The sequence below is a fragment of the Seriola aureovittata genome, chromosome 8 (assembly GCF_021018895.1).
Source record: "Seriola aureovittata isolate HTS-2021-v1 ecotype China chromosome 8, ASM2101889v1, whole genome shotgun sequence".
Lineage (NCBI taxonomy): Eukaryota > Metazoa > Chordata > Actinopteri > Carangiformes > Carangidae > Seriola > Seriola aureovittata.
The window spans coordinates 29,041,183-29,060,715 of record NC_079371.1 but is presented as its reverse complement, the minus strand read 5'-3'; the positions used below and the strand labels follow the sequence as shown (position 1 = coordinate 29,060,715).

The window sequence follows — 19,533 nt, the reverse complement described above, 5'->3', positions numbered from 1 at the left end:
TCTTCATCTGAAAAGTAACTAGTTACTTAAGCTTTCAGATAAATGTTGTGGAGTAAAATGAACAATATTTCCCTCAACAAGTAGAATATTGTCATGGTGTGTTCACGTAGTTGTGTTGTTGGTCAAAGTACTTCAAACATAGTGTACATGTATTTGTTCCTCTCTCTGTTGAGTGCTTTTGTATAATTAACTATTTTATTTGGACTTTAAAATGAAACCTTTATTATCACTGATTTTATTACAGGACTAGTGGAGTGTTATGTGTATCATTCTCAGGTCTATTGTGGAGCATCAATTACAAAGTAAAGCTATTCACCACCTATCACAGTAGATGGCGTAGACATCGGTCCATCAATACACCTAAACCCTCTCAGTGAACCACATCCGCACTTGTCTCCTCAATAGGATCTAGGACTATATAAACATTTTAACAGCACCAGCAGTTACAGTTTTAATTGCTTTTTGTTTGGGAGAGTGTTGAATTGAATTATTATATTATTTGAACTCTACCAAATCAATAAAGCATGATTTTTTACTTGTAAATTTACATTACAATAATAAGATTTATCATAGAGACACTAGAGTGTTTTTCTGTGCATTGTTTTCCATGAGATCAAACAATACAAACGCCCCTTATCGCTTCATTGGCCAATCAGGCACAACTCTCGTTGAGGCAATCTCGTGTTTCTTATCGCGATAGTTCATGGGAACTGTGCTCGATTTAAACAAAACTGGCGGTTTGTAGTTCTGACTGTCCAGAAGACTGTCCACACGTCGAGGTAAACATGATCATTTCGTTGTTATCTCCATTTTGTAACGATTGTAACTGCCTCTACCAGCTGTCTGTTGTTACTTCTGCGTCACCTCAGGGGAAATTAAACCGTTTACGTTAACTTTGTGATAAAAAAAAAACTGGGAAAGTTGCTGAAGCGCCATTATTGCCGACGGTGGTTAGCTAGTTAGTGGGTCGTCTGTTTATTTTCTGTCTATCAGGCGGCTGGTGACAACAAACAGTTCTTTCCGCTGATTCATTGATTCGCGTCTCCAACGGCCGTGAGTTAAACTAACTTTATCTCTGACTACAGTGAATTATCCGTTCAGTCATGACTAGTAGGAGACGGTGTTCACTAACCTCAGTATTACAGCAGCAGATGCGAGGATGGTTTGGAGGTGAACCGTGCGTTGTCACTGTCTCCAGTTTGTGTCTTTCAGGTGATAATATGAGACACGTAGGTTTGGCTGTTCACTGACAGTTTACATTTAAGGCTGTGACGTCTTTCAGTTGTATAAACTGCTGCTGAAGTGACACTGGTGTGAGAGATCGTGTATAGACAAGTAAACAAGAAACGCTGTGATTTAACTAAACCAGTTGAAAGGGAATATAAATATATTCAGGAATTTCAAAAAGTTTCAGACAGTTTACTTTTTCACTTTCTTCCTACCGTCTTTGAGGAAATTAGTAGAAAATGCAGGTTGGACTGATCATGTTGTGACTGTGTAATCCTATAGATCAGCCCGACTGAAACAGGACTTGAAATGCTATTATCGTGGGTTTAAGAAAAATCTGATAATGATATATTGTCTATATTTGTTTATGAATAGATCATAGAACATCAACACAGGTCATTACTGGAGGGAACCAGACACAACATGTCTGCCTTCACATTTGATTGTATAAATCATGAAAAATAATTTAACAAATTACACCAAAGAGGGGTTCCTAGATTTCTAGTGAGAGACCTGGTTTTCTGGTGTGCACAACTAATGTAAGACATGTTTTTGGATGTCTTAACTATTGCCTTACATATTGCTTAATTAAACTAGCGAAGGGCTGTGGGTAAAGCAAGAGCACGGGGACAACTTCTCTGTACAGGTCAATCCATCTTTTATTCCTTTCCCGGAGAACCCCAACCTAGGAAGACCGAACACTGACTACCCAAGTGACATCTCACCTCTTACATATCACTCCGCCACTCCTAATCATAACTCACATTACCTGCCACTAAAGTGCGCCATATTATATAGTTCCAGATTAAACTTAAACAGCAGAATACAATATTTATAAATGTAGTTACAAATAATTAAATTATGTGGACTCAAAATAATGTACAATGCAAAATAAGGCAATCTGTTGAATATGTCCTCACAAGAATAAATCTCATCTTACATTCTTCCCTTTCTTCAGATGAAATGTCCTCATTTCAAAGTTTATGAAAAATAAATCTCATCCTAACACTGAAATACAGAAGAGAACACTAGGTAGAAAAATGGAAATAACTAACAAGTAATCTACTATAAATGTCTGAAAACTGTGCCCTATGCTATTACATTTTACAGACATCACAAATTTCGTCAACATTCACACTTGAACTTCAAAACTGGGAAATATCTGAATCATGGAACCATAAAACACATGTAACATTTGTTTTTCAACATACAACAGAAGTCAGTAACATACCATACAGTTTCTTTTTTTTTTTTTCACACATCTTACTTCAGGCCGTTTTCTTTTCTTGTTCTTAGTTGTTGCATTCACTTTGTTTTGTTGTTTTTGTTAACTTTTTCCTTTTTTTTTTTTTTTTTGTTTAAAAGTCCTTCTGCAAATGTTGAGTGTAAACCCTCAATAATCAGCAAATAAATGTCCAGTGTCCCAATAAATGTTCATAAACAGTCCATATTTGTCTTTTGAATAGAAGAGGGGTTGCTCACAGCAACAACCGCTCTGGTCTCCTAACAATCCGTCCACAACGTGTTTTTGGTGGGGCACCAGAGTGTGTCCCAGCAGATGCTGCAGGAACAGTGTCAGACCTGTGGTTCTGTTGTGGGTGGACTGAAGAGGGTTGCACAGGAGGATTGTGCAACTGTGGAACTGGAGGAGAAGTTTCCACTTTAACAGGAGAGGAGTGATCATCCTGGGAGGGAAGCACTGTTTCCTCTGGAACCACTGGGTCCTGTTGTGAGATGGGAATCCGTGACATTGCATCAGCGTTCGTGTGTTTCTTTCCTTCTTTGTGTTTCATTGTCCATTGATAAGGATCCAACTCCAAAGCCCAACGACCTCGTCGTCCTGTTGGGTCATGTGTGACATCCAGTTTGCGTAAACTGAGGAGTGGACGATGATCAGTGATGACTGTAAATGGATTACAACTCAGGTAGTGTCTGAAGTGTCTGACAGACCAGACAATGGCCCAAAGTTCTTTGTCATATGTGGACCATCTCTTTTCTGTGCGGGTCAGAACATGACTTGCATATGCTATAACCCGTTCTTTTCCGTTTTGAACCTGAGAGAGCACTGAGCCAATAGCATAGTTAGATGCATCTGTACCGAGAATGAATGGCTGATGAAAGTTGGGAAATGCCATTATTGGAGGAGAGGTGAGTGCATCTTTTAATGTCTGAAATGCAGTGGAACACTCTTCAGTCCATTCAAATGGCATATGTTTTTGTGTGAGTCTGTGAAGAGGATGAGCAATGAATGCATACTTGTGCACAAAACGTCTGTAATAAGAGCACAATCCCAGAAATGCTCTTACCTCAGTGGGTGATTTTGGGACAGGCCATTCACTTATACGTTGGCTGTTGACTGGGTCCAGTGCCAGTCCATCACGTGAAACAATGTGTCCCATGTACTTGACCGCAGATTTGCAAAACTCACATTTCTTTGGATTTAGTTTCAAACCTGCTTGTCTGAAGCGTGTGAGAATGTCAGTCAGGTTTTGAAGGTGATCACTGAAGTCTCGTCCCATGCAAATGATGTCATCGAGGTAAATGACACATGTTGTCCAGTGGAGACCTCTCAAAACAAGCTCCATTAGTCTCTGAAAAGTTGGTGGTGAGTTTTTCAGACCCATGGGCATCACTTTGAATTGGTAGAGACCATCGCTTGTTATAAATGCTGTTTTGGGTCTGTCTGCAGGATGCATTTCAACTTGCCAGTATCCACTTGACATGTCCATGGTGGAGAAGAACTGAGAGCCAGATAGTGCATCCAAACTATCATCGACTCTTGGGAGAGGATGTGCATCCGTGATGGTAACCGAGTTCAGTTTTCTGAAATCAACACAAAATCTGTATGTGCCATCTTTCTTTTTCACCATGACCACTGGGCTGGCCCAGGGGCTTGTACTGTCCTCAATGAGATCCTGAGCTTTAAGTTCCTCCACTTGACGTTGGATTTCTGCTTTCATGGAAGGAGAGGTACGGTAGGCTCTTTGTGAGATGGGAGTGTCACAACTGGTTGAGATTTTGTGTGTGACCAGGTCTGTCCTTCCAAAGTCATGTGAGTGTTTACTGAACACATCTGAGAATGAGGTTAAAGTGTCTTTCAGTTTCTTGTGCTGTGCACTTGTGAGGTCAGGGTTTGAAATATCAGGCAGTACAGGTGGCTTGGATATGCCAGGTTGCTGAATGTTGATATTACACACAGAATTTTCCATCACAGTGTACTCGTCGTTGTTGTTGCCAGATGTGGCATGAAAAGTTCCTATCTGAGTGCCCGAATGTAACATGACTTCCTCACTGGAAGGGTTTGCTACTTTCACATTGATGGAACCTTGTTCAGCTTTTGCCACAGTCCATGCAAAACCAGCAGATGAATGATCAGTGTAGTGTGGTTCAAACACACCTGCATAATCATGAGGTACTAGTCCTTTGAGTGGCACATCTAGCGTAGCTGTGATGACCATCTCTGACATGGCTGGAACTGTCACTGTAGAAGATACTGTAACGTCAGTCAGTTTTGGGACATACTGATGTGGGCTAACCAGTGGCACTACTTTGTCATCTACTATAAGAGCCATGTTTCGTGTGTCTACAATAATGCCGTTAGCAACCAGAAAATCCCAGCCCAAAATCAGGGGTTTAGTACAGTTTCTGACAACTTGAAGGGCATGAGTCATTGGCTTGTGAGCAATACTCAAATTGACTGAGATTGAACCAACTGAGTCCAGAGGGTCACCTGTGACACCAGTGAGCGGAACAAACTGTTTCACAATGGGCTTTTTGTAGAGAGAAGTTGTAGACATCCTAAAATCTTCACTGATGACTGAAATGTCAGCTCCAGTATCAACAAAAGCATGCACAACAGTGTCCTCAATCACAACTGACACATATCTTTTTGAAACATCCACCCCAGCTAAACAGTCTCTGGTAAAGTCAGTAGGTGGGGCATCATTGTCTTTATGGGCCTGGGTAGTGTCTGTAGCTGGCAATTGGCCCACATTGTCAACTACTTGTAGTTTACCTTATTTGTGTGAGAAGGAGAGTGGAAGCGTACGTGTCCAGGACTTGGAGAGCGTTGAGAGTGGTGAGAAGAACGAGAGGGATGTCTGTCCCCAAGGCGTTCAGGAGAGCGGCCACGCTCTGTGTAGTCTCTGCGTGATGGGCTGTAACCACGTGTATGGCGCTCCGATGATCCAGAACGAGTGTAGGAATCCCTTCTGTCATAGCGGTCTCTTTCATGCCTTGAAGGTCTGTAGGAGCTATCACGAGCTGAGTACCGGTCATAGGAGGAGTCTCTGTAGGTGTTTCTGTCTGAGGTGTAGTAATGGTTGTGGCCTCGTCCACCATCAGGAGTGAGGCTCCGTTGACGAGATCTGTGGTCTGATGAGCCACGTCGTGTGTCTTGTCGCTGACGTTGCACCTCTAGCTGTAATTGCTCCATTCTTTCTGAAAGTGTCTCCAGTGTTCTCTGCATTTTGCGAAGATCATCTGAGGTGGCAGAGTGGACACCAAGAGAAGTAGAGGATGTAGAAAGGTGAGTGGGTGTTAAAGGAGGGACAGCAGGTGAGGCAGGTGTCTGAGGAAAAGACGGCAGAGTGTTTGGAGATGAAAACACCCTGCTAGCATGATGAGCTGTCTCAATCTGTAGTGCAAACAGAAGTGCAGCATCCAGTGTTTTGACACCCTGCTCATGACAACGTAGCTGAAGGTACGGCTCAATTCCAGCAATGAAGCGTCTGAATTTTTCTCCATCTTTAGCATTTTGTCCATATGTGGGAAAAGCTTCCTCCACTAGTCGGCTAATTTCAGCAGCAAAAACTGGAAGGGCTTCTCCAGGCAGGCGAGTGCGTGCATTGACAAAACTTTGAAATGTTGACAGGTAGGCAGTCTGTCCAAAAACGGCTTTCAGTTTTTCTTTCACAGAGTTGTAGACAGATTTTGTTGCATCAGGTAGGCTATCCCAGTAACTAAAAGCAGCACCACCAAGGCGTGTGGGCAGCAGTTTAGCCAGACTGTCTTCATCATAATTAGGAGTAGCCTCGACAGCCACTTCAAAACGTCTACACCATTTTGAAAAATCCTCTTTTCCATCACCCATGAAAACATGAGGAAAATCCCCTTTACAATACTGTGGCATTTCATGGCTAGAAGGAAAGGGCAGTTCATTCCAAAGGTTATTGTGACTGGCCATTTCTCGTTTTTTTTTTTTTTTTTTTTTTTTTTTTTTTTATTTACAGTGCCCACTGTATGTACTGGCGAGGGCACGGCTCTTAAAAGTACAGTGAAAGTTCAGAATGGGCATGTGTAGCTTAACAGTCTCAGTTTTGGTGAGTTTGGTGGGTTTAATCTGCAGTTGAAGTTTCCAGAGTGACTCGTAAACAACTTTACCATGCAACCGTCCAACGTAGAGAAGTTCACAAGCAGTACTCCCGCATGAAGCAGCATGAAAATCCACGAAGAGAGCAGAAAAATTGTGTCCACTTTGTCAGTCTCTGTAACTCACTTTTATGTTGCTTCGTTGTTATCTTGAAGATTTAATGGCCACCAGAGTCCGTTTCATTCCACCAGCACACTGACCGAGTCGCTAGCTTAAAGCAGGAGCAGTCCACGGTGAGGAGGGAAAAAAAATTGGCGCCGTCGTCGTGCAGGCAGTCGGCTCGTTAATCCCCGGCAAAACTCAAAACTCTGCAAAAATTAGCAGACCACAAACCCGCTGCCACCAGTGTAAGACATGTTTTTGGATGTCTTAACTATTGCCTTACATATTGCTTAATTAAACTAGCGAAGGGCTGTGGGTAAAGCAAGAGCACGGGGACAACTTCTCTGTACAGGTCAATCCATCTTTTATTCCTTTCCCGGAGAACCCCAACCTAGGAAGACCGAACACTGACTACCCAAGTGACATCTCACCTCTTACATATCACTCCGCCACTCCTAATCATAACTCACATTACCTGCCACTAAAGTGCGCCATATTATATAGTTCCAGATTAAACTTAAACAGCAGAATACTATATTTATAAATGTAGTTACAAATAATTAAATTATGTGGACTCAAAATAATGTACAATGCAAAATAAGGCAATCTGTTGAATATGTCCTCACAAGAATAAATCTCATCTTACACTAACAATGCAAGTTAGACAGGGAAATTCTGAATCTGTTGAAAGTCCAACATTAGATAATTTCCTAAACACATCAGGAAACCCTGTTTCCTGGAACAACACCAGCAGGTGGAGAACCTTAACCTTTCACCAAAAACGACCAGGACTGAGAGCAGGAGAAGATGTGTGTTATAAATCACCAGTATGCACAGGAAGCAGGTGTAGCCTCCATATGGACCCTCCCCTCCATCTACAGTATCTGCCTGAACAAAAATCTAACTACAGTCATGGCAACAGATACTCAATTTATAAAGACATACTCCAGAAATGTATCATCACTCCCTTGTATGTTCCAGCGGTGAATACTAATCTTTAGCCTTCAGATATCATGCCTCATTTGTGTGGAATAACTTAAAGAACAGACTGAAACTCGACAAACTGAAAATTTTATCTGACTGATGTAGGGTGTAATTGTTTTACTTAATCTCTTTTCTAACTTGCATTTATGAGCATTTAAGTCATCATCTTATTATCCACCTGGTTGTGTATCTTAATGTAAATAATATTTAAAGGCATTTAAATATATACGCTGATCGCTGTTTATAGAAATACATGTCCACTTGTTTGTATGAACACATATGTGAATGTTTATTTTTCTGTACTCAGGTCTCACTTGTAAATAAGATCTTGATCTCAATATGACTTCCTGATTAGATAAGGTATAAATAAAAATAAATTTAAAAAAAAAAAAAAAAAACTGTCAGTCAGGCAAACTGCTTCCAGAGAGGAAGGTCGAACCACACTGATGTGTTGTCCTGACTTTTAGATGTTCAGGGTCGACGTATCTCCATCTATGTTTTCATCTTTGTTTCAATTTAACGAATTGTCGACGCAGTAAAGACTCTCACACTGAGCTGAAATGAAAGGAGGTAAATGACATAAATAATACTTTGGTTTTATATAATTTTTTTTCCTTTTTAATATGTTGATGTTGAGCAGCCCTCGTCTCTGACGCTGTGTTCATGTGCTGCTACATTTTGAAAGACCTTGTATAGCAAACATATCACCAATGAGCATTATAAAGCTGTTGCATGTGAGGCTGTGTTGAAGATGTAGTGAGGCAGGTTACAGTCAGCATGGTGGTGAAGCACGAAGCAGATTTTACAAACACCCGCCCCTTCCTCCCCTCTCCAGATGGCAGCAGAGGAGGAGGTCCAGCTGCTCCGGAGCCAGCTGAGGGAGAGGGAGGGGCAGGTCCAGCAGGCTGCTCAGGCTGGTCTAGACCTCCTCAACCAGCACATGGAACTGCAGAACAGACTGGATGATCAGAGAGTAGAGATGACCAATGCACTAGAGGTATGACACTGTTCTTTAGAGGGCCAGCTAACACATTTTCTCTCAGACCTCTAGAGGTTCTATATATTCCCATGCAGGTGGTTTCAGTTTTCTGTTTCCAGGTTTTCAGATACCCTCTCCACCAAATACTGTGTCGACATTTTTATAGGAACTATTTCTTCAGGATAGAAGTGTTCCTGGTCAGGTGTGTGGATTATCCAGAGTTGAGCTTTAATCCTTTCCACCTGTCTCTGTGTGATGTGTTTATCACAGGCCCTCGAGCAGGAGAAGTACTCCCTGCAGAAGGAAGTGGAGCTGAAGGCTCGGATGCTGGAGTCACTGCAGTCAGACTATGACCTTGTGAAGACCCAACAGAGACAGCAGCTCCAGGAGCAACAGGAACACCTGGAGAGGATCCACAGCAAGGCACTCAGTGAGCAACACAACAAGGTACACCAACCTGTGGTCCACTGTGGTCAGGTCCTGAAAAATAACCCTCTTAACAGACAGTTTTCACCTTAGGTCACTGGGACACCTGAACAGAACAGAACTACAGTCAATGTGTTTGTTCTGCTTTGAAAAGGCCTGTTTACCTGCTGTAGCACCTATTTAATTTAGAACTGTGTGGATCCGGTCTTTCAGTGTTACACAGATTTATTTGTGGTGATCCACCACATATTGATATTTAAATTTTTTTTAAATTTCAAATTGGGGAAATCTTATTTCATTGTAGAGCCTGCCCCCTTCCTTTCTTCAACAGTTCCCATAATACTTTGGGAGCTGTAGAAAGGAAAAGTACTGTTGCCATTAAGTCAGCTGGTTAACTGTGGGCTCTGTTTTTTTTCTTTTTTTTAATTTGTTTACATTTTAGCACATTTTTAGCAAATTGTTTACTTGCTGAATTAGCTATTAGCATATTAGCAGCTCCTGTTTGCAGTGCATCATGGATGTATGGACAACAATCACCGTGATACTGTAAGACACCTAAAAACAAGCTTCTCAGACAGGTTCTGCAGTTCTGAACTCTTTTTCTAATTACTACATTTAGTGATATGTGAAGTCTTGATGTCTGTGTGTGTTCAGTAACTGTTAATGTGTTGTTTTGTTCTCAGATGCTGAGGTTGCAGTTGGCTCTGGATGAGTCTCAGCTCAGTGAGAAACAGCTGAGACACAAACTGGAGGTGCAAACAGAGACTCTGAATAAAAAAATGGAGGAGCTGCAAACTCTGAACGAACACACCCAGAGTTCCATGACGTCTGAGGTGATGGAGATACAGATGAAGATCATGGATCTGGAGACTATTAAGGTGAGGGAGATTAACTGTTCTGACTCATCTGTCTCTTGTACTGATACCTCACTGAGAACCTGGGTACCTTACATCTAATGTGCTGTTGCTGCTACTTACTGCTACTTTGCCCCATAAGCTCCACATGGTCTGCACTTTACAGTACTTGCCACATTCACCCATTCACTCACACATTCATACATCACACCTACACACTGATGGAACAGCCATCAGGGGGTTAGTATCTTGTCCAAGGACACTTTGACAAAAGGCCTGGAGGAGTCGGGGATCGAACCACCGTCCTGATTACTGGACGATCTGGTCTACCTCCTGAGCTGTGGTAGACCTGCTTTTCTCCCTCAGGTGGAGCTCCAGCAGTAGATAAGGTGACCTTGTTTGTCTAACAGGTGGAGTTGGAGCAGACTCTGCGGGAATCTCAGTACAGAGAGCAGCAGTTGGAGCTGTCCAATAGCAGCGTGCAGCGTCACCTGGAACGAATCACAGAGGAGAAGGAGGACCGAGAGAAAGAGGCTGTTTCCTGGTTTAATGCCTTAGAGGTAAAATAAAGATCTGCAACTGTACAGTTCATAGATAAAAATATGCAGATACTGTGTTAATTCATCTTTGGTCTGTGTGCAATAATATTCTTGTGTTATTGTAGTTCATCAGACTATTGATTGACAGTTTAATTTTAAGTTGTAATGAATCTGCCAATGATCCATTCTCCCTGAGCGCTTTATTAGGAACAACACACTAACACTGGGTAGTTCCTCATTTCTTAATGTCATGGACATGTCATAGATAAACCAGATGTTGAGACTCTGCTTCATGTTGACATGATGCATCACATCATCTCTGCAGAGCTCAGAACTGCTGTGTGTGATGAGACGGACAGCACTGTGTGTCTGACCTTGGTTTCTAGATCTGTATTTGTCTCTTGTTTGTGCATGCTCATATATCCTGGTGTCTCTGTCATGGCACAGAAATCTCGTGAGGTGAACCGGGACCTCCAGATCCAGTTGGACCAGGTTCTACAGAAGGCCCATGATCCCAACAGCAAAGGGAACTCCCTGTTTGCTGAGGTAAAAACCACCAGAATACTATGTTTTGGAGGTAAACAGAAATAAATGCAGAAACCTGAATCTGAAGCAACCAGTGTGCATGTGTTTCAGTTGGAGGATAAGCGTGCTGAGATGGAGATACGGCTGATCAGTATGAAGGTCCAGTATCAGTCCCTGCAGAAACAACACGCCTTCAGCAAACAGCAGCTGCAGCGCATGAAGGTACCAGTGTCAGAGAGAGCTGGATAAATACAGTGGCTACAAACATGTCCTGTGGTTTGTTTATAACTGACTGTTGAATGACACTCGTTCAGGTTCAAATAGCCACTCTGATGCAACTCCAGGGGTCCAGGGCTGACCCTGCTCAGCTGGAGAGACTGCAGTCCATGCTCTCTGAGAAGAATGGGGAGATCCAGAATCTCATGAGTAAACTACAGAGACTGGAGAAGGTGGAGGTGAGCCCTAATGAATCGACAAGTTTGATATTTTAACTGGAAAGAAAAAAAAATCAAATGGACATAAACTGTAAAAAGTGAACAGAGAATTAAAGGAGGAAAAAGTGACACCTATTCCTACACAGCCCAGCTCTGTAAATGGGAAATAAACAAAGTGACTCACACAACACTATTCAAGGCAATCAGCAACAGGCATGTTCATGCTCGTGCTCAGCACAAGGGAAAGAAGAGGAGGGCAGGTGGGGGAAATGGGGCAGTGGGAGCAAGGGACAGTAAAAGTTTTGAATGGGATTGATGGGGACTCCAGATGGGAAACCAGTGGTGATGTCAAGGCGAGTGCATGTTAATCTAATGGCGGTGGCAGGATGTTGGTGTACACTCCACAACATAATCGCATTGTCAAGACGGCATGATGGCCAAGGAACAAAAAAAGATTACACATTAATTGAAAAAGGAGTGCCATGATCAGGCAAGGATGAAGAATGGTGTCAACATCAGTGAGGCTTTCCAACGGTACAGGTTCACGGTTGGACTGGAAAAGAAATTGAGTCCTGGACTTTTCCACTGGGACTGACCCTGAATGATAGGCACACTGAGAGGACCGGGACAGAGACTTTAAAAAGTGTAAAAACGTTATGGAATATCTTGACATTCCACTGGCCCCTTGTTTTGTCCCGTTTGCTAATGTTTGTGAAAGTTAACAGCAACTGGTTACTTAGCAAACAGGTACCAGTCTCACATTTGTGTCTGGTCTGATATGTTATTGGTGTGATGTTAGCTGTAGCAGCAGGAGAGTTGTGAGTACTTCCAGCTGCAGCTGGTGTGCTGGCTCTGGGAAACCATCTGGTCCTCTCTGCATGTTAGCTTAGAAGCAGTGACAGTTCGCATTGTATCATGGTAATTATCTGTACAACATGTGAATGGTTTTATAGCCATGAAGACCCAAACACAAGTCTGTTGGCACAGTGGATGTATTTGTTTGGATGCATCATTTGAAATGGTATGCTAGGTAACATTAGCTTCCTTGTTAGCTTAGTTATGAACCTACAGTCCTCTTCTAACTAAACGGCTAACTCTGATGCTGTGTTTGTCTGCAGATTGTTAGTTTGATGATGTTGTATATTATAAGGTTTGTTTTGAGTATTCACTTCCACAATGTAGCCTATAAGACACTCAGGAGTCCATCACTGTGTCGTTGCCTTGGCAATGCACGTCCATGAATTTGGGGGTGTGGCTTCCAAACGAGCTCTGAGAGGAGGGGTGTATTTGTTTTACTGTTGACAGTCTTTCTCCAGAATCACTTACTTCACCTTTAACTTACAGCGATGTTTCATATTATCAACAACTAATATACTAAGATACTGAATGTGTGTATGTGCGTGTATAGATATTGAAGTCTCAGCCAGCTAATCCAGCTCCAGCAGAGAGCAATGATGGCCAAGATGAAACCTACTACACTGACCTGCTCAAGATGAAGCTCAACAACACTGTGTGAGTCTGACTCATCAAACACTGCTTGGTCTTGTTACCTGTTGTTTACCTGTAATGTGGCACAAAAACACTGGAAGCTTTTCAGACCCTTTCAGTCTGCTCATCTGAGTTTTACTGTCAGAGACACAGAGCGGTGACTTGACACAAAACTTCATGGAACTGGAATAAACCCGTGTGAGAGAGCCACTTGTATTCTCATCATACAGACTAACCAGCAGACAGTAACTCTGTCAGTCACATGCTTCCATATAGTCGATGCCTCACTGACCAGTGTCAGCTGTAGCTTAGCAACAGAAACTAATTGCTACTTTGGTTCACAAAAACTGAATCGTCATATTTGTAAAAAATTTTAATAATTGGTGGGTTAAAAAACACTTACAGCTCAAAGGGGTGTGTCTTGGATTAGTCTTTATCTGTATGTATGGGCTCTAGTTCACTGAAATCGTGTGTGTGCGCGTGCGTGTGTGTGTGTCTTCAGTAAGGATGCAGAGCGTCTAGGAGACGAGCTTTCACTACAGAGGATGAAGTCTTTGTCAGAGAGTCAGAGAGCTCTGGAACTGGAAAGAAAACTCTTCTCATCTGAACGGCTGCTCAAACAGGTGACTGCCAGGTCTCCCCTGAACTACTGTCTGTTGGTTTAAAACACTGTGTCTGTTGGTCAAGTAGAATGCAGCTGTCACAACAACAGGATGTTGATTATAGAACAAACTGAATTCACAAGTAGTAACTGCAAATACTGCTGTCCATCTGCAAACATGAAAACAAGCAACTACTCCACCAGTCTGCTGCCTGTCTGTCACACTCGCTCCTGTTGCTGTTTACTGTGATGTTTGTTGAACTTTTTCTCTGTATATTTCAGGCTCAGAGTGACAAGATCAAACTACAGCTACGAGTAGAGGAGCTCCAACACAAATATGAACCCAGAGGTCAGTAGAATAACACCAGACCCACATGTGCCTCGGAGGAAGACGACAGTAATCTGTGAAATATACAATTTTAAAGTGTGACTATGATGTTATTTTATCTGTAGAGGTGAAAAAGAATGTGATCCAGAAGAGAAAGAAAGAGAAACTTCCTGTGGACATCATACCCTCTGATGACACCACTCCTAACAAGGCAGTTACCATGGAGATGGGTGTCACACATAATCAGACTGCAGGCCCTGAGACTGACACCTGTTCTACAGTAAAGGCACTGAGCTCCACACAAGGTGAGCAGGATCATTATGTCACGTTACATCACAACATGTACACAGCAAGCAGGACAAAGCAAAGGCCTGACCTCACTGATGTGATGACATCACTAATAATTTTGTCACGTCCTCAGGTTCAGAGCCTACTGAGCCACGGCCAGCAAAGTGTGTGAAGATCAGTGGAGATGAGCCTGTTGTAATTCCCAACCCCAGGTCAGTGTGTGTGTGTACAGTGTATGTACAGTTTGTCTCCTGTCATTGGTTTATCCATTACCTGTCTGCAGCCTAGTTCACTGTCAGGCTTGATCCAGTGAGTCCACTCCTCTTCACTTCAGTCTGAGACAGCTACAGTACAGAGATCTGTGTATGAACTGATGACTCCTGATGCTCTGTTGTGATGGAGTTGTCTGCAACACTGAGCACTCTTCATTTGATCAACACAAATAGGAAACATTCAGAAACATCAGAAATGAAATATATTATAATATATGTTGTACATAATATATATAATATGTTACAGTTGTTAAAGACATCAGGGGTTGAACTGGTAAACTAATGTTGGCACAGACACAAATGAGTTACCGTGGTACCAGAAGTCACAACAGCTGGTTTCTCTGGGAATTTTAACTATAAATGTAAATGTTTATATTCTTTTTAACATCTGTTTCTCTTTGTCATGTTCCCTCCTGGATGTTACTGTATAAGGCACAAATAACTGGCTTGTGCTTCGAAGCAGCATTTGAGTTTAATGAAGTAACTTCAGGTTTAACTCTGGGTTTTCAGTCCTACGACGGTGGTTGACTTGTTACCGGGGTAAATTACCATGGTAACTGATGGTGAACTCCTAACCTGGGCCCTATTCCATCAAGACAGATAAAGTAAAATCCTGGCTTATTTGTTGAGTCTAGCTAAAGTAAGTCAGAGTTCTGTTTACATTACTGTGGCTTATAGGATTCCTTGTTCAGTTACCATGGTAACTGATACTGCTGAACTAGCCTGCTCCCTAGCAGGCTAACTGTCAAGCTTAACATAGCTGTGTTTCAATGAATTTCCAATGGCCGGAAACAGAATCTCAAAAGACAGTTCTATCGTGTCTTTTTGCGCCTGCATCACTTTTTTCATGTCTGTGTTCGGAAACTAGGGTTAGTCAACAGTGTGATTGATAGGTCAACCTTGCAGCTGTCACCAGAAAAGCAAAGAAGTCATTAGATTTACATTAGATTTTTCTCTTGAATACAAAAGGAGAGTTTGATACTGTAAAGATGTTTTCTTTAAATGTGTAGCTGTATGTTTATGAATTATACAGGACAGATTGACATTTTTATTTATGTAGAGGTTTTAAACAGTGCATTGTCATATTAATAATGTAGGCTGTCAATCATATTTATGAATTATACAATAAATAACTATCTTAACCTTCAGCCCCAAATGTAAGTGAATGAGTAGAATATTGGCATGATCAAACTGCTGATTATTGCCTACTTACCTACATTGATTAATTAGTCTAACATAAATTTACATAAAATAAAGGCTGCAGTTTGCAATGTACAATTAATTAAACATTCATTGCCTTTATTCTGATAGCCACAGGGACAGAGAGGATGACATGCAGGAAGGGCCACGGGTTGGACTGGAACCTGTGCAACTGGGGTTTTGTGTAAACTGATGATTTGCACTGAGCTATTGGAGCTCTGTAGCCTACTCCTGTCTTCACCTGAAGGTGCGCATATGTGTATTTTCTCACACAGAGCTTGTCAGTTACTGCTCACTGATAAACTTCTCCAGTCCACCTGTAGTTATAACTGGTTGGGTTTTACTTACATTACATTATTTACGTATTATAGGTACACAGGGCGGGTGGTAACCGTAATGCAGGATCTGCTCTGCTGCTGAGAAGAAGACGGCTCTTCTTTTTGACAATCGACTGTTCTGGGATGCTTGTACAGTCCGTGCGGGCGCTTAATGTAGCTTTTCAACCCTGTTTTCAGTTAACGTTGACTGGGCTCGGCTAAACTGTGTTAATGGAATGGATTGAGTGAAGTGAAAGTTGATGTTAATTCTAGCCGGGCCTTTTCAAGTAAGTGCAGATTTCCTGAGCGACGTTGATGGAATACCCCCTGCTCCGGATCAGGTTTCTATTCTAGTTTGTTTAGATTTCACTTGTTGAATTTGGATTTACCTTTCTTTTCATATCATATTAATACTTCATTCATGGCTTATAATTAACAACTCTTCCTCTCTCTCATGAATACACTCAGAGCTGGACAGGTAAATCCAGGGTTAACTGAACCAGGTGATAACCAGCTTGATAGAACAGGTTATCGGGAAGGATGAGGTTAGGTTCAGTGAAGCTAGATCCTGGATATGATGAACCTGTTTCATAGTCAAGAGCTCAGGACACCTAATAAACCAGCAGTTTGACAAATACTAAAAACACATGACTGAAAGATTTGATTACAACAGTTTATGTTGACAATAAAGTCACATCAATACAGTGTAGCTGACTAATATTTCTATAGAATTGAAGAGTTGAACTAATATAAAATCACTTGGCAGAATTGAGACATAATGTTGAATAAAACTGGATGATATTTGTGTGTTGGCCCCCTGAAGCTCTCCTGTGACTGACTGTATAGAGAAGATGTTAGAGGAGAACCAGCAGCAGAACCAGGAGGAGAACCAGCAGCAGAATAAACGAGAGGAGGGAGTGAGGAAACCAAGAGCAGTGGAGATGATCCACGTCAGCTCTAACAGCAGTATGGAGAACCAGTGTGCTCAACAGTAGGCCTTATCTGGAACACAGTTTATGCTCTATATGTATATGTGCTGCTATAACCTGATAGTCTTTTTCATTCACATACTGACTTGTACATCTCTCTGCTCAGTTCACTGTATTATTAAATCTTACACAATTAAAATATTTGCAACAGTCTGTCCAGTTTCTTAAAATGTATGAATAATAATGTGTTACTTTGGCAACAATAGTTTCATCTCAACTGTTTTGTAAAAAAGGATGTAACTTTAGCTGCTTGATATTGAATCAAATGATTTTGTCAATCTTTTCCTTGTGAAGACGACATCTCAGGAACGCCTTGAAGAACTAAAAGTTCAATTGGACTCAAGTATAAAGTGAGTAGAATTTGGTGGTGAAAGGTCAAAGGTCACTATGACCTCATAAAACATGTTTTTAACCATAACAGAATTCATACACAATTGCCATTTTATGACCAAAAGGTCAAACTTGTCAAACCATCAAGGGCATGAGAGCTCCCCAACAGACATTTTGAGACCTTCATGCACACTTTCTGTAAGTCTGCATTTCTGCAGACTTTGCCTGAGGGAATTACCCAAAGTTCATAGCATTGTGACATTAACATTAAACACGAGGTTGCCATGTGTCATGATTAGGTGTGATACCAGATTGTACCAAAGGGTGTCTGTAGCGGTGGGTCAAGAGTCCAGAGATATGGTTCGTGTAAGGAAGTAGGGCCACATGTTTACCTGCTAGGAGACAAAAATAAAGCGGAGTATGTTAAAGTGTTCAAAATATGATGAAGTTCATTTCATGCACAATAATGAACAAAACACCATGGGATGCCCAGAAGCGTAAAAACGGCAACCAACGCCATAAAACGCAAGAAATAAGATAGAAAAAGGACGGTTAACAAACATGCATGAAAAGAACGAACCCTATGTTAGCATTACAAGAAAAATGACAGGAGGCCTATATGACAGTATAAACACAGAGCTCACTGAGATTCAGAGCCAGTGGAATTATTTGTCCTATGATGACATGATGATGAATTCCAAATATGCAAATTGGATCAGATCTGATCCAACATTATTTTTTCTGTTTACAAACAGGAAGTGAAGGGAGATAATAAAAACGTACAAGGAAAAGTCCCAAGCCCAAATTGAATTCAGGTGTTTTGGCATAATCAAGGTAACGTGATAAGAGTGCAGCATCTCGCACTCAATAGGTGCGTTCGATTTTATGTGGCGCTGCGCATCGCCGACTTGACTTGATGCATGCTGGACTTAACACACTGCATGCTGGACTTAACACACTGCATGCTGGACTTAACACACTGCATGCTGGAAAGAAAATTTGTCCGACTTTCGCCGGCGCTGCGCAACGTCACTATGTCATATGATATAAAAACCTCGCGGGGGCAAGGCGCCTTCAGCGTTGATGCTCTCTCTAGCGGCTTCACCGACTGAGAACCACCTCTGTGACGACAGCAGTTTATCCTGATTGGCTGAGGGCTTCACTGACACATAACGTGCTCTACGTTTGTATTGTAAGAACTTCAGATCCTCCTTTACAGAGTTGGAGAAAGTACACTGCACCATTACTTGTGTCAGAGTATAGATTCTCCTGATCAAATATGATCCAATACAAGTGCAAGTTGTTCAGTTAAGTTTTTACTTGAGATTGTTTTTTATTCTCAATGTTCTCAATAAAACAGAAATAAAATTCTGCATCCTTTGGGAAAGAAGACGGATCTGTTTTTCTTGTTATTACAGCCTATTGCTGCACAAAGCTCGGGCATTTTAACCCTAATTTATGGATTACTTGTCCCTGCCAAAAGAATAGCCTACAGCAATAGACGACATAACAGGGATACAGTACAAATTTGCGCCTTTTTTGCCGCTGTTTTTTTTAATCTACTAACAACATCTGATCAGCCCAGTTCAAAGTCACGTCAATTTAATAGGCTAATAATCTATTTAAGCAATTGTTAAGCAATGAAACAATTTTTATTTAAGTTTCAGAAGTTTAATCGATGGTTTGACGAATAAGTAAGTCAATCCAAAAATAACTGTGGTCCATATAAACATCTTGTCATCGGTTGGCAAACGATGTTGGTAGTTGACAGATCTTGTGAGAGCTTGGCACTGAGACAGAGGCAGGTCTCCAATGAAGTTAATTTTCTCCGGATCTGATCGTCTGAAAAATGTCACTTTGATGTCAAAATGTTATGAAGACCTGCGGCTTGTGAAAACTGGCTCCACCATCTATTTCGGTGACTATGGAGCGAAAAGAATCTGTGATGTCATTCACTTTGCCCATTGGAATGAATACCCTCAGACCTGCTTCCGGTCTCCTAAAGGGGTGGGGAGGTGGAGAAACTTACGTCACACAGATACAGGAAATAAACGGAAATTAAGCGTCTCGGTTTCTCTACTTTTTTTTTTTATTATTTATTAATTGCAAAGTGCAAATACAATAAGCATCTTCAATTACAAATACAAACATCATTCAGTTCAGAACTGAGCATAGTGTTCCATGAATAAGGTTCAATCAAAAATAAGATATAACACAACGGAACAATAATAGGAAAATAAAACAAATAATTGTTGTTACATATCTTATAAGGGGATTAA

General features: G+C 41.5%; 1 protein-coding gene across 3 annotated transcripts; it reads left to right on the top strand.

The window, feature by feature from the left end:
- Positions 1–140: 140 nt before the first annotated feature.
- Positions 141–17,077, top strand: spdl1 (spindle apparatus coiled-coil protein 1). Of its 3 annotated transcripts, XR_008828510.1 has the most exons (15): positions 141–779; positions 8,520–8,681; positions 8,934–9,110; positions 9,773–9,967; positions 10,354–10,503; positions 10,930–11,028; positions 11,119–11,229; positions 11,322–11,462; positions 12,850–12,953; positions 13,432–13,552; positions 13,813–13,879; positions 13,984–14,163; positions 14,280–14,358; positions 15,730–15,865; positions 16,759–16,829. XR_008828510.1 is itself a non-coding variant. In XM_056383394.1 (14 exons), the coding sequence occupies exons 2-14, from the start codon at positions 8,520–8,522 to the stop codon at positions 16,928–16,930; spliced, it is 1,758 nt and encodes a 585-aa protein (XP_056239369.1). In that variant the 5' UTR covers positions 141–779; the 3' UTR covers positions 16,931–17,077. The 3 variants fall into 3 exon arrangements, 2 of the variants coding, with proteins under 2 accessions (XP_056239369.1, XP_056239370.1); XM_056383394.1 differs by lacking the exon at positions 15,730–15,865 and having other exon boundaries at positions 16,759–17,077; XM_056383395.1 differs by lacking the exons at positions 8,520–8,681; positions 15,730–15,865 and having other exon boundaries at positions 759–779; positions 16,759–17,077.
- The last annotated feature ends 2,456 nt before the right edge of the window (positions 17,078–19,533 follow it).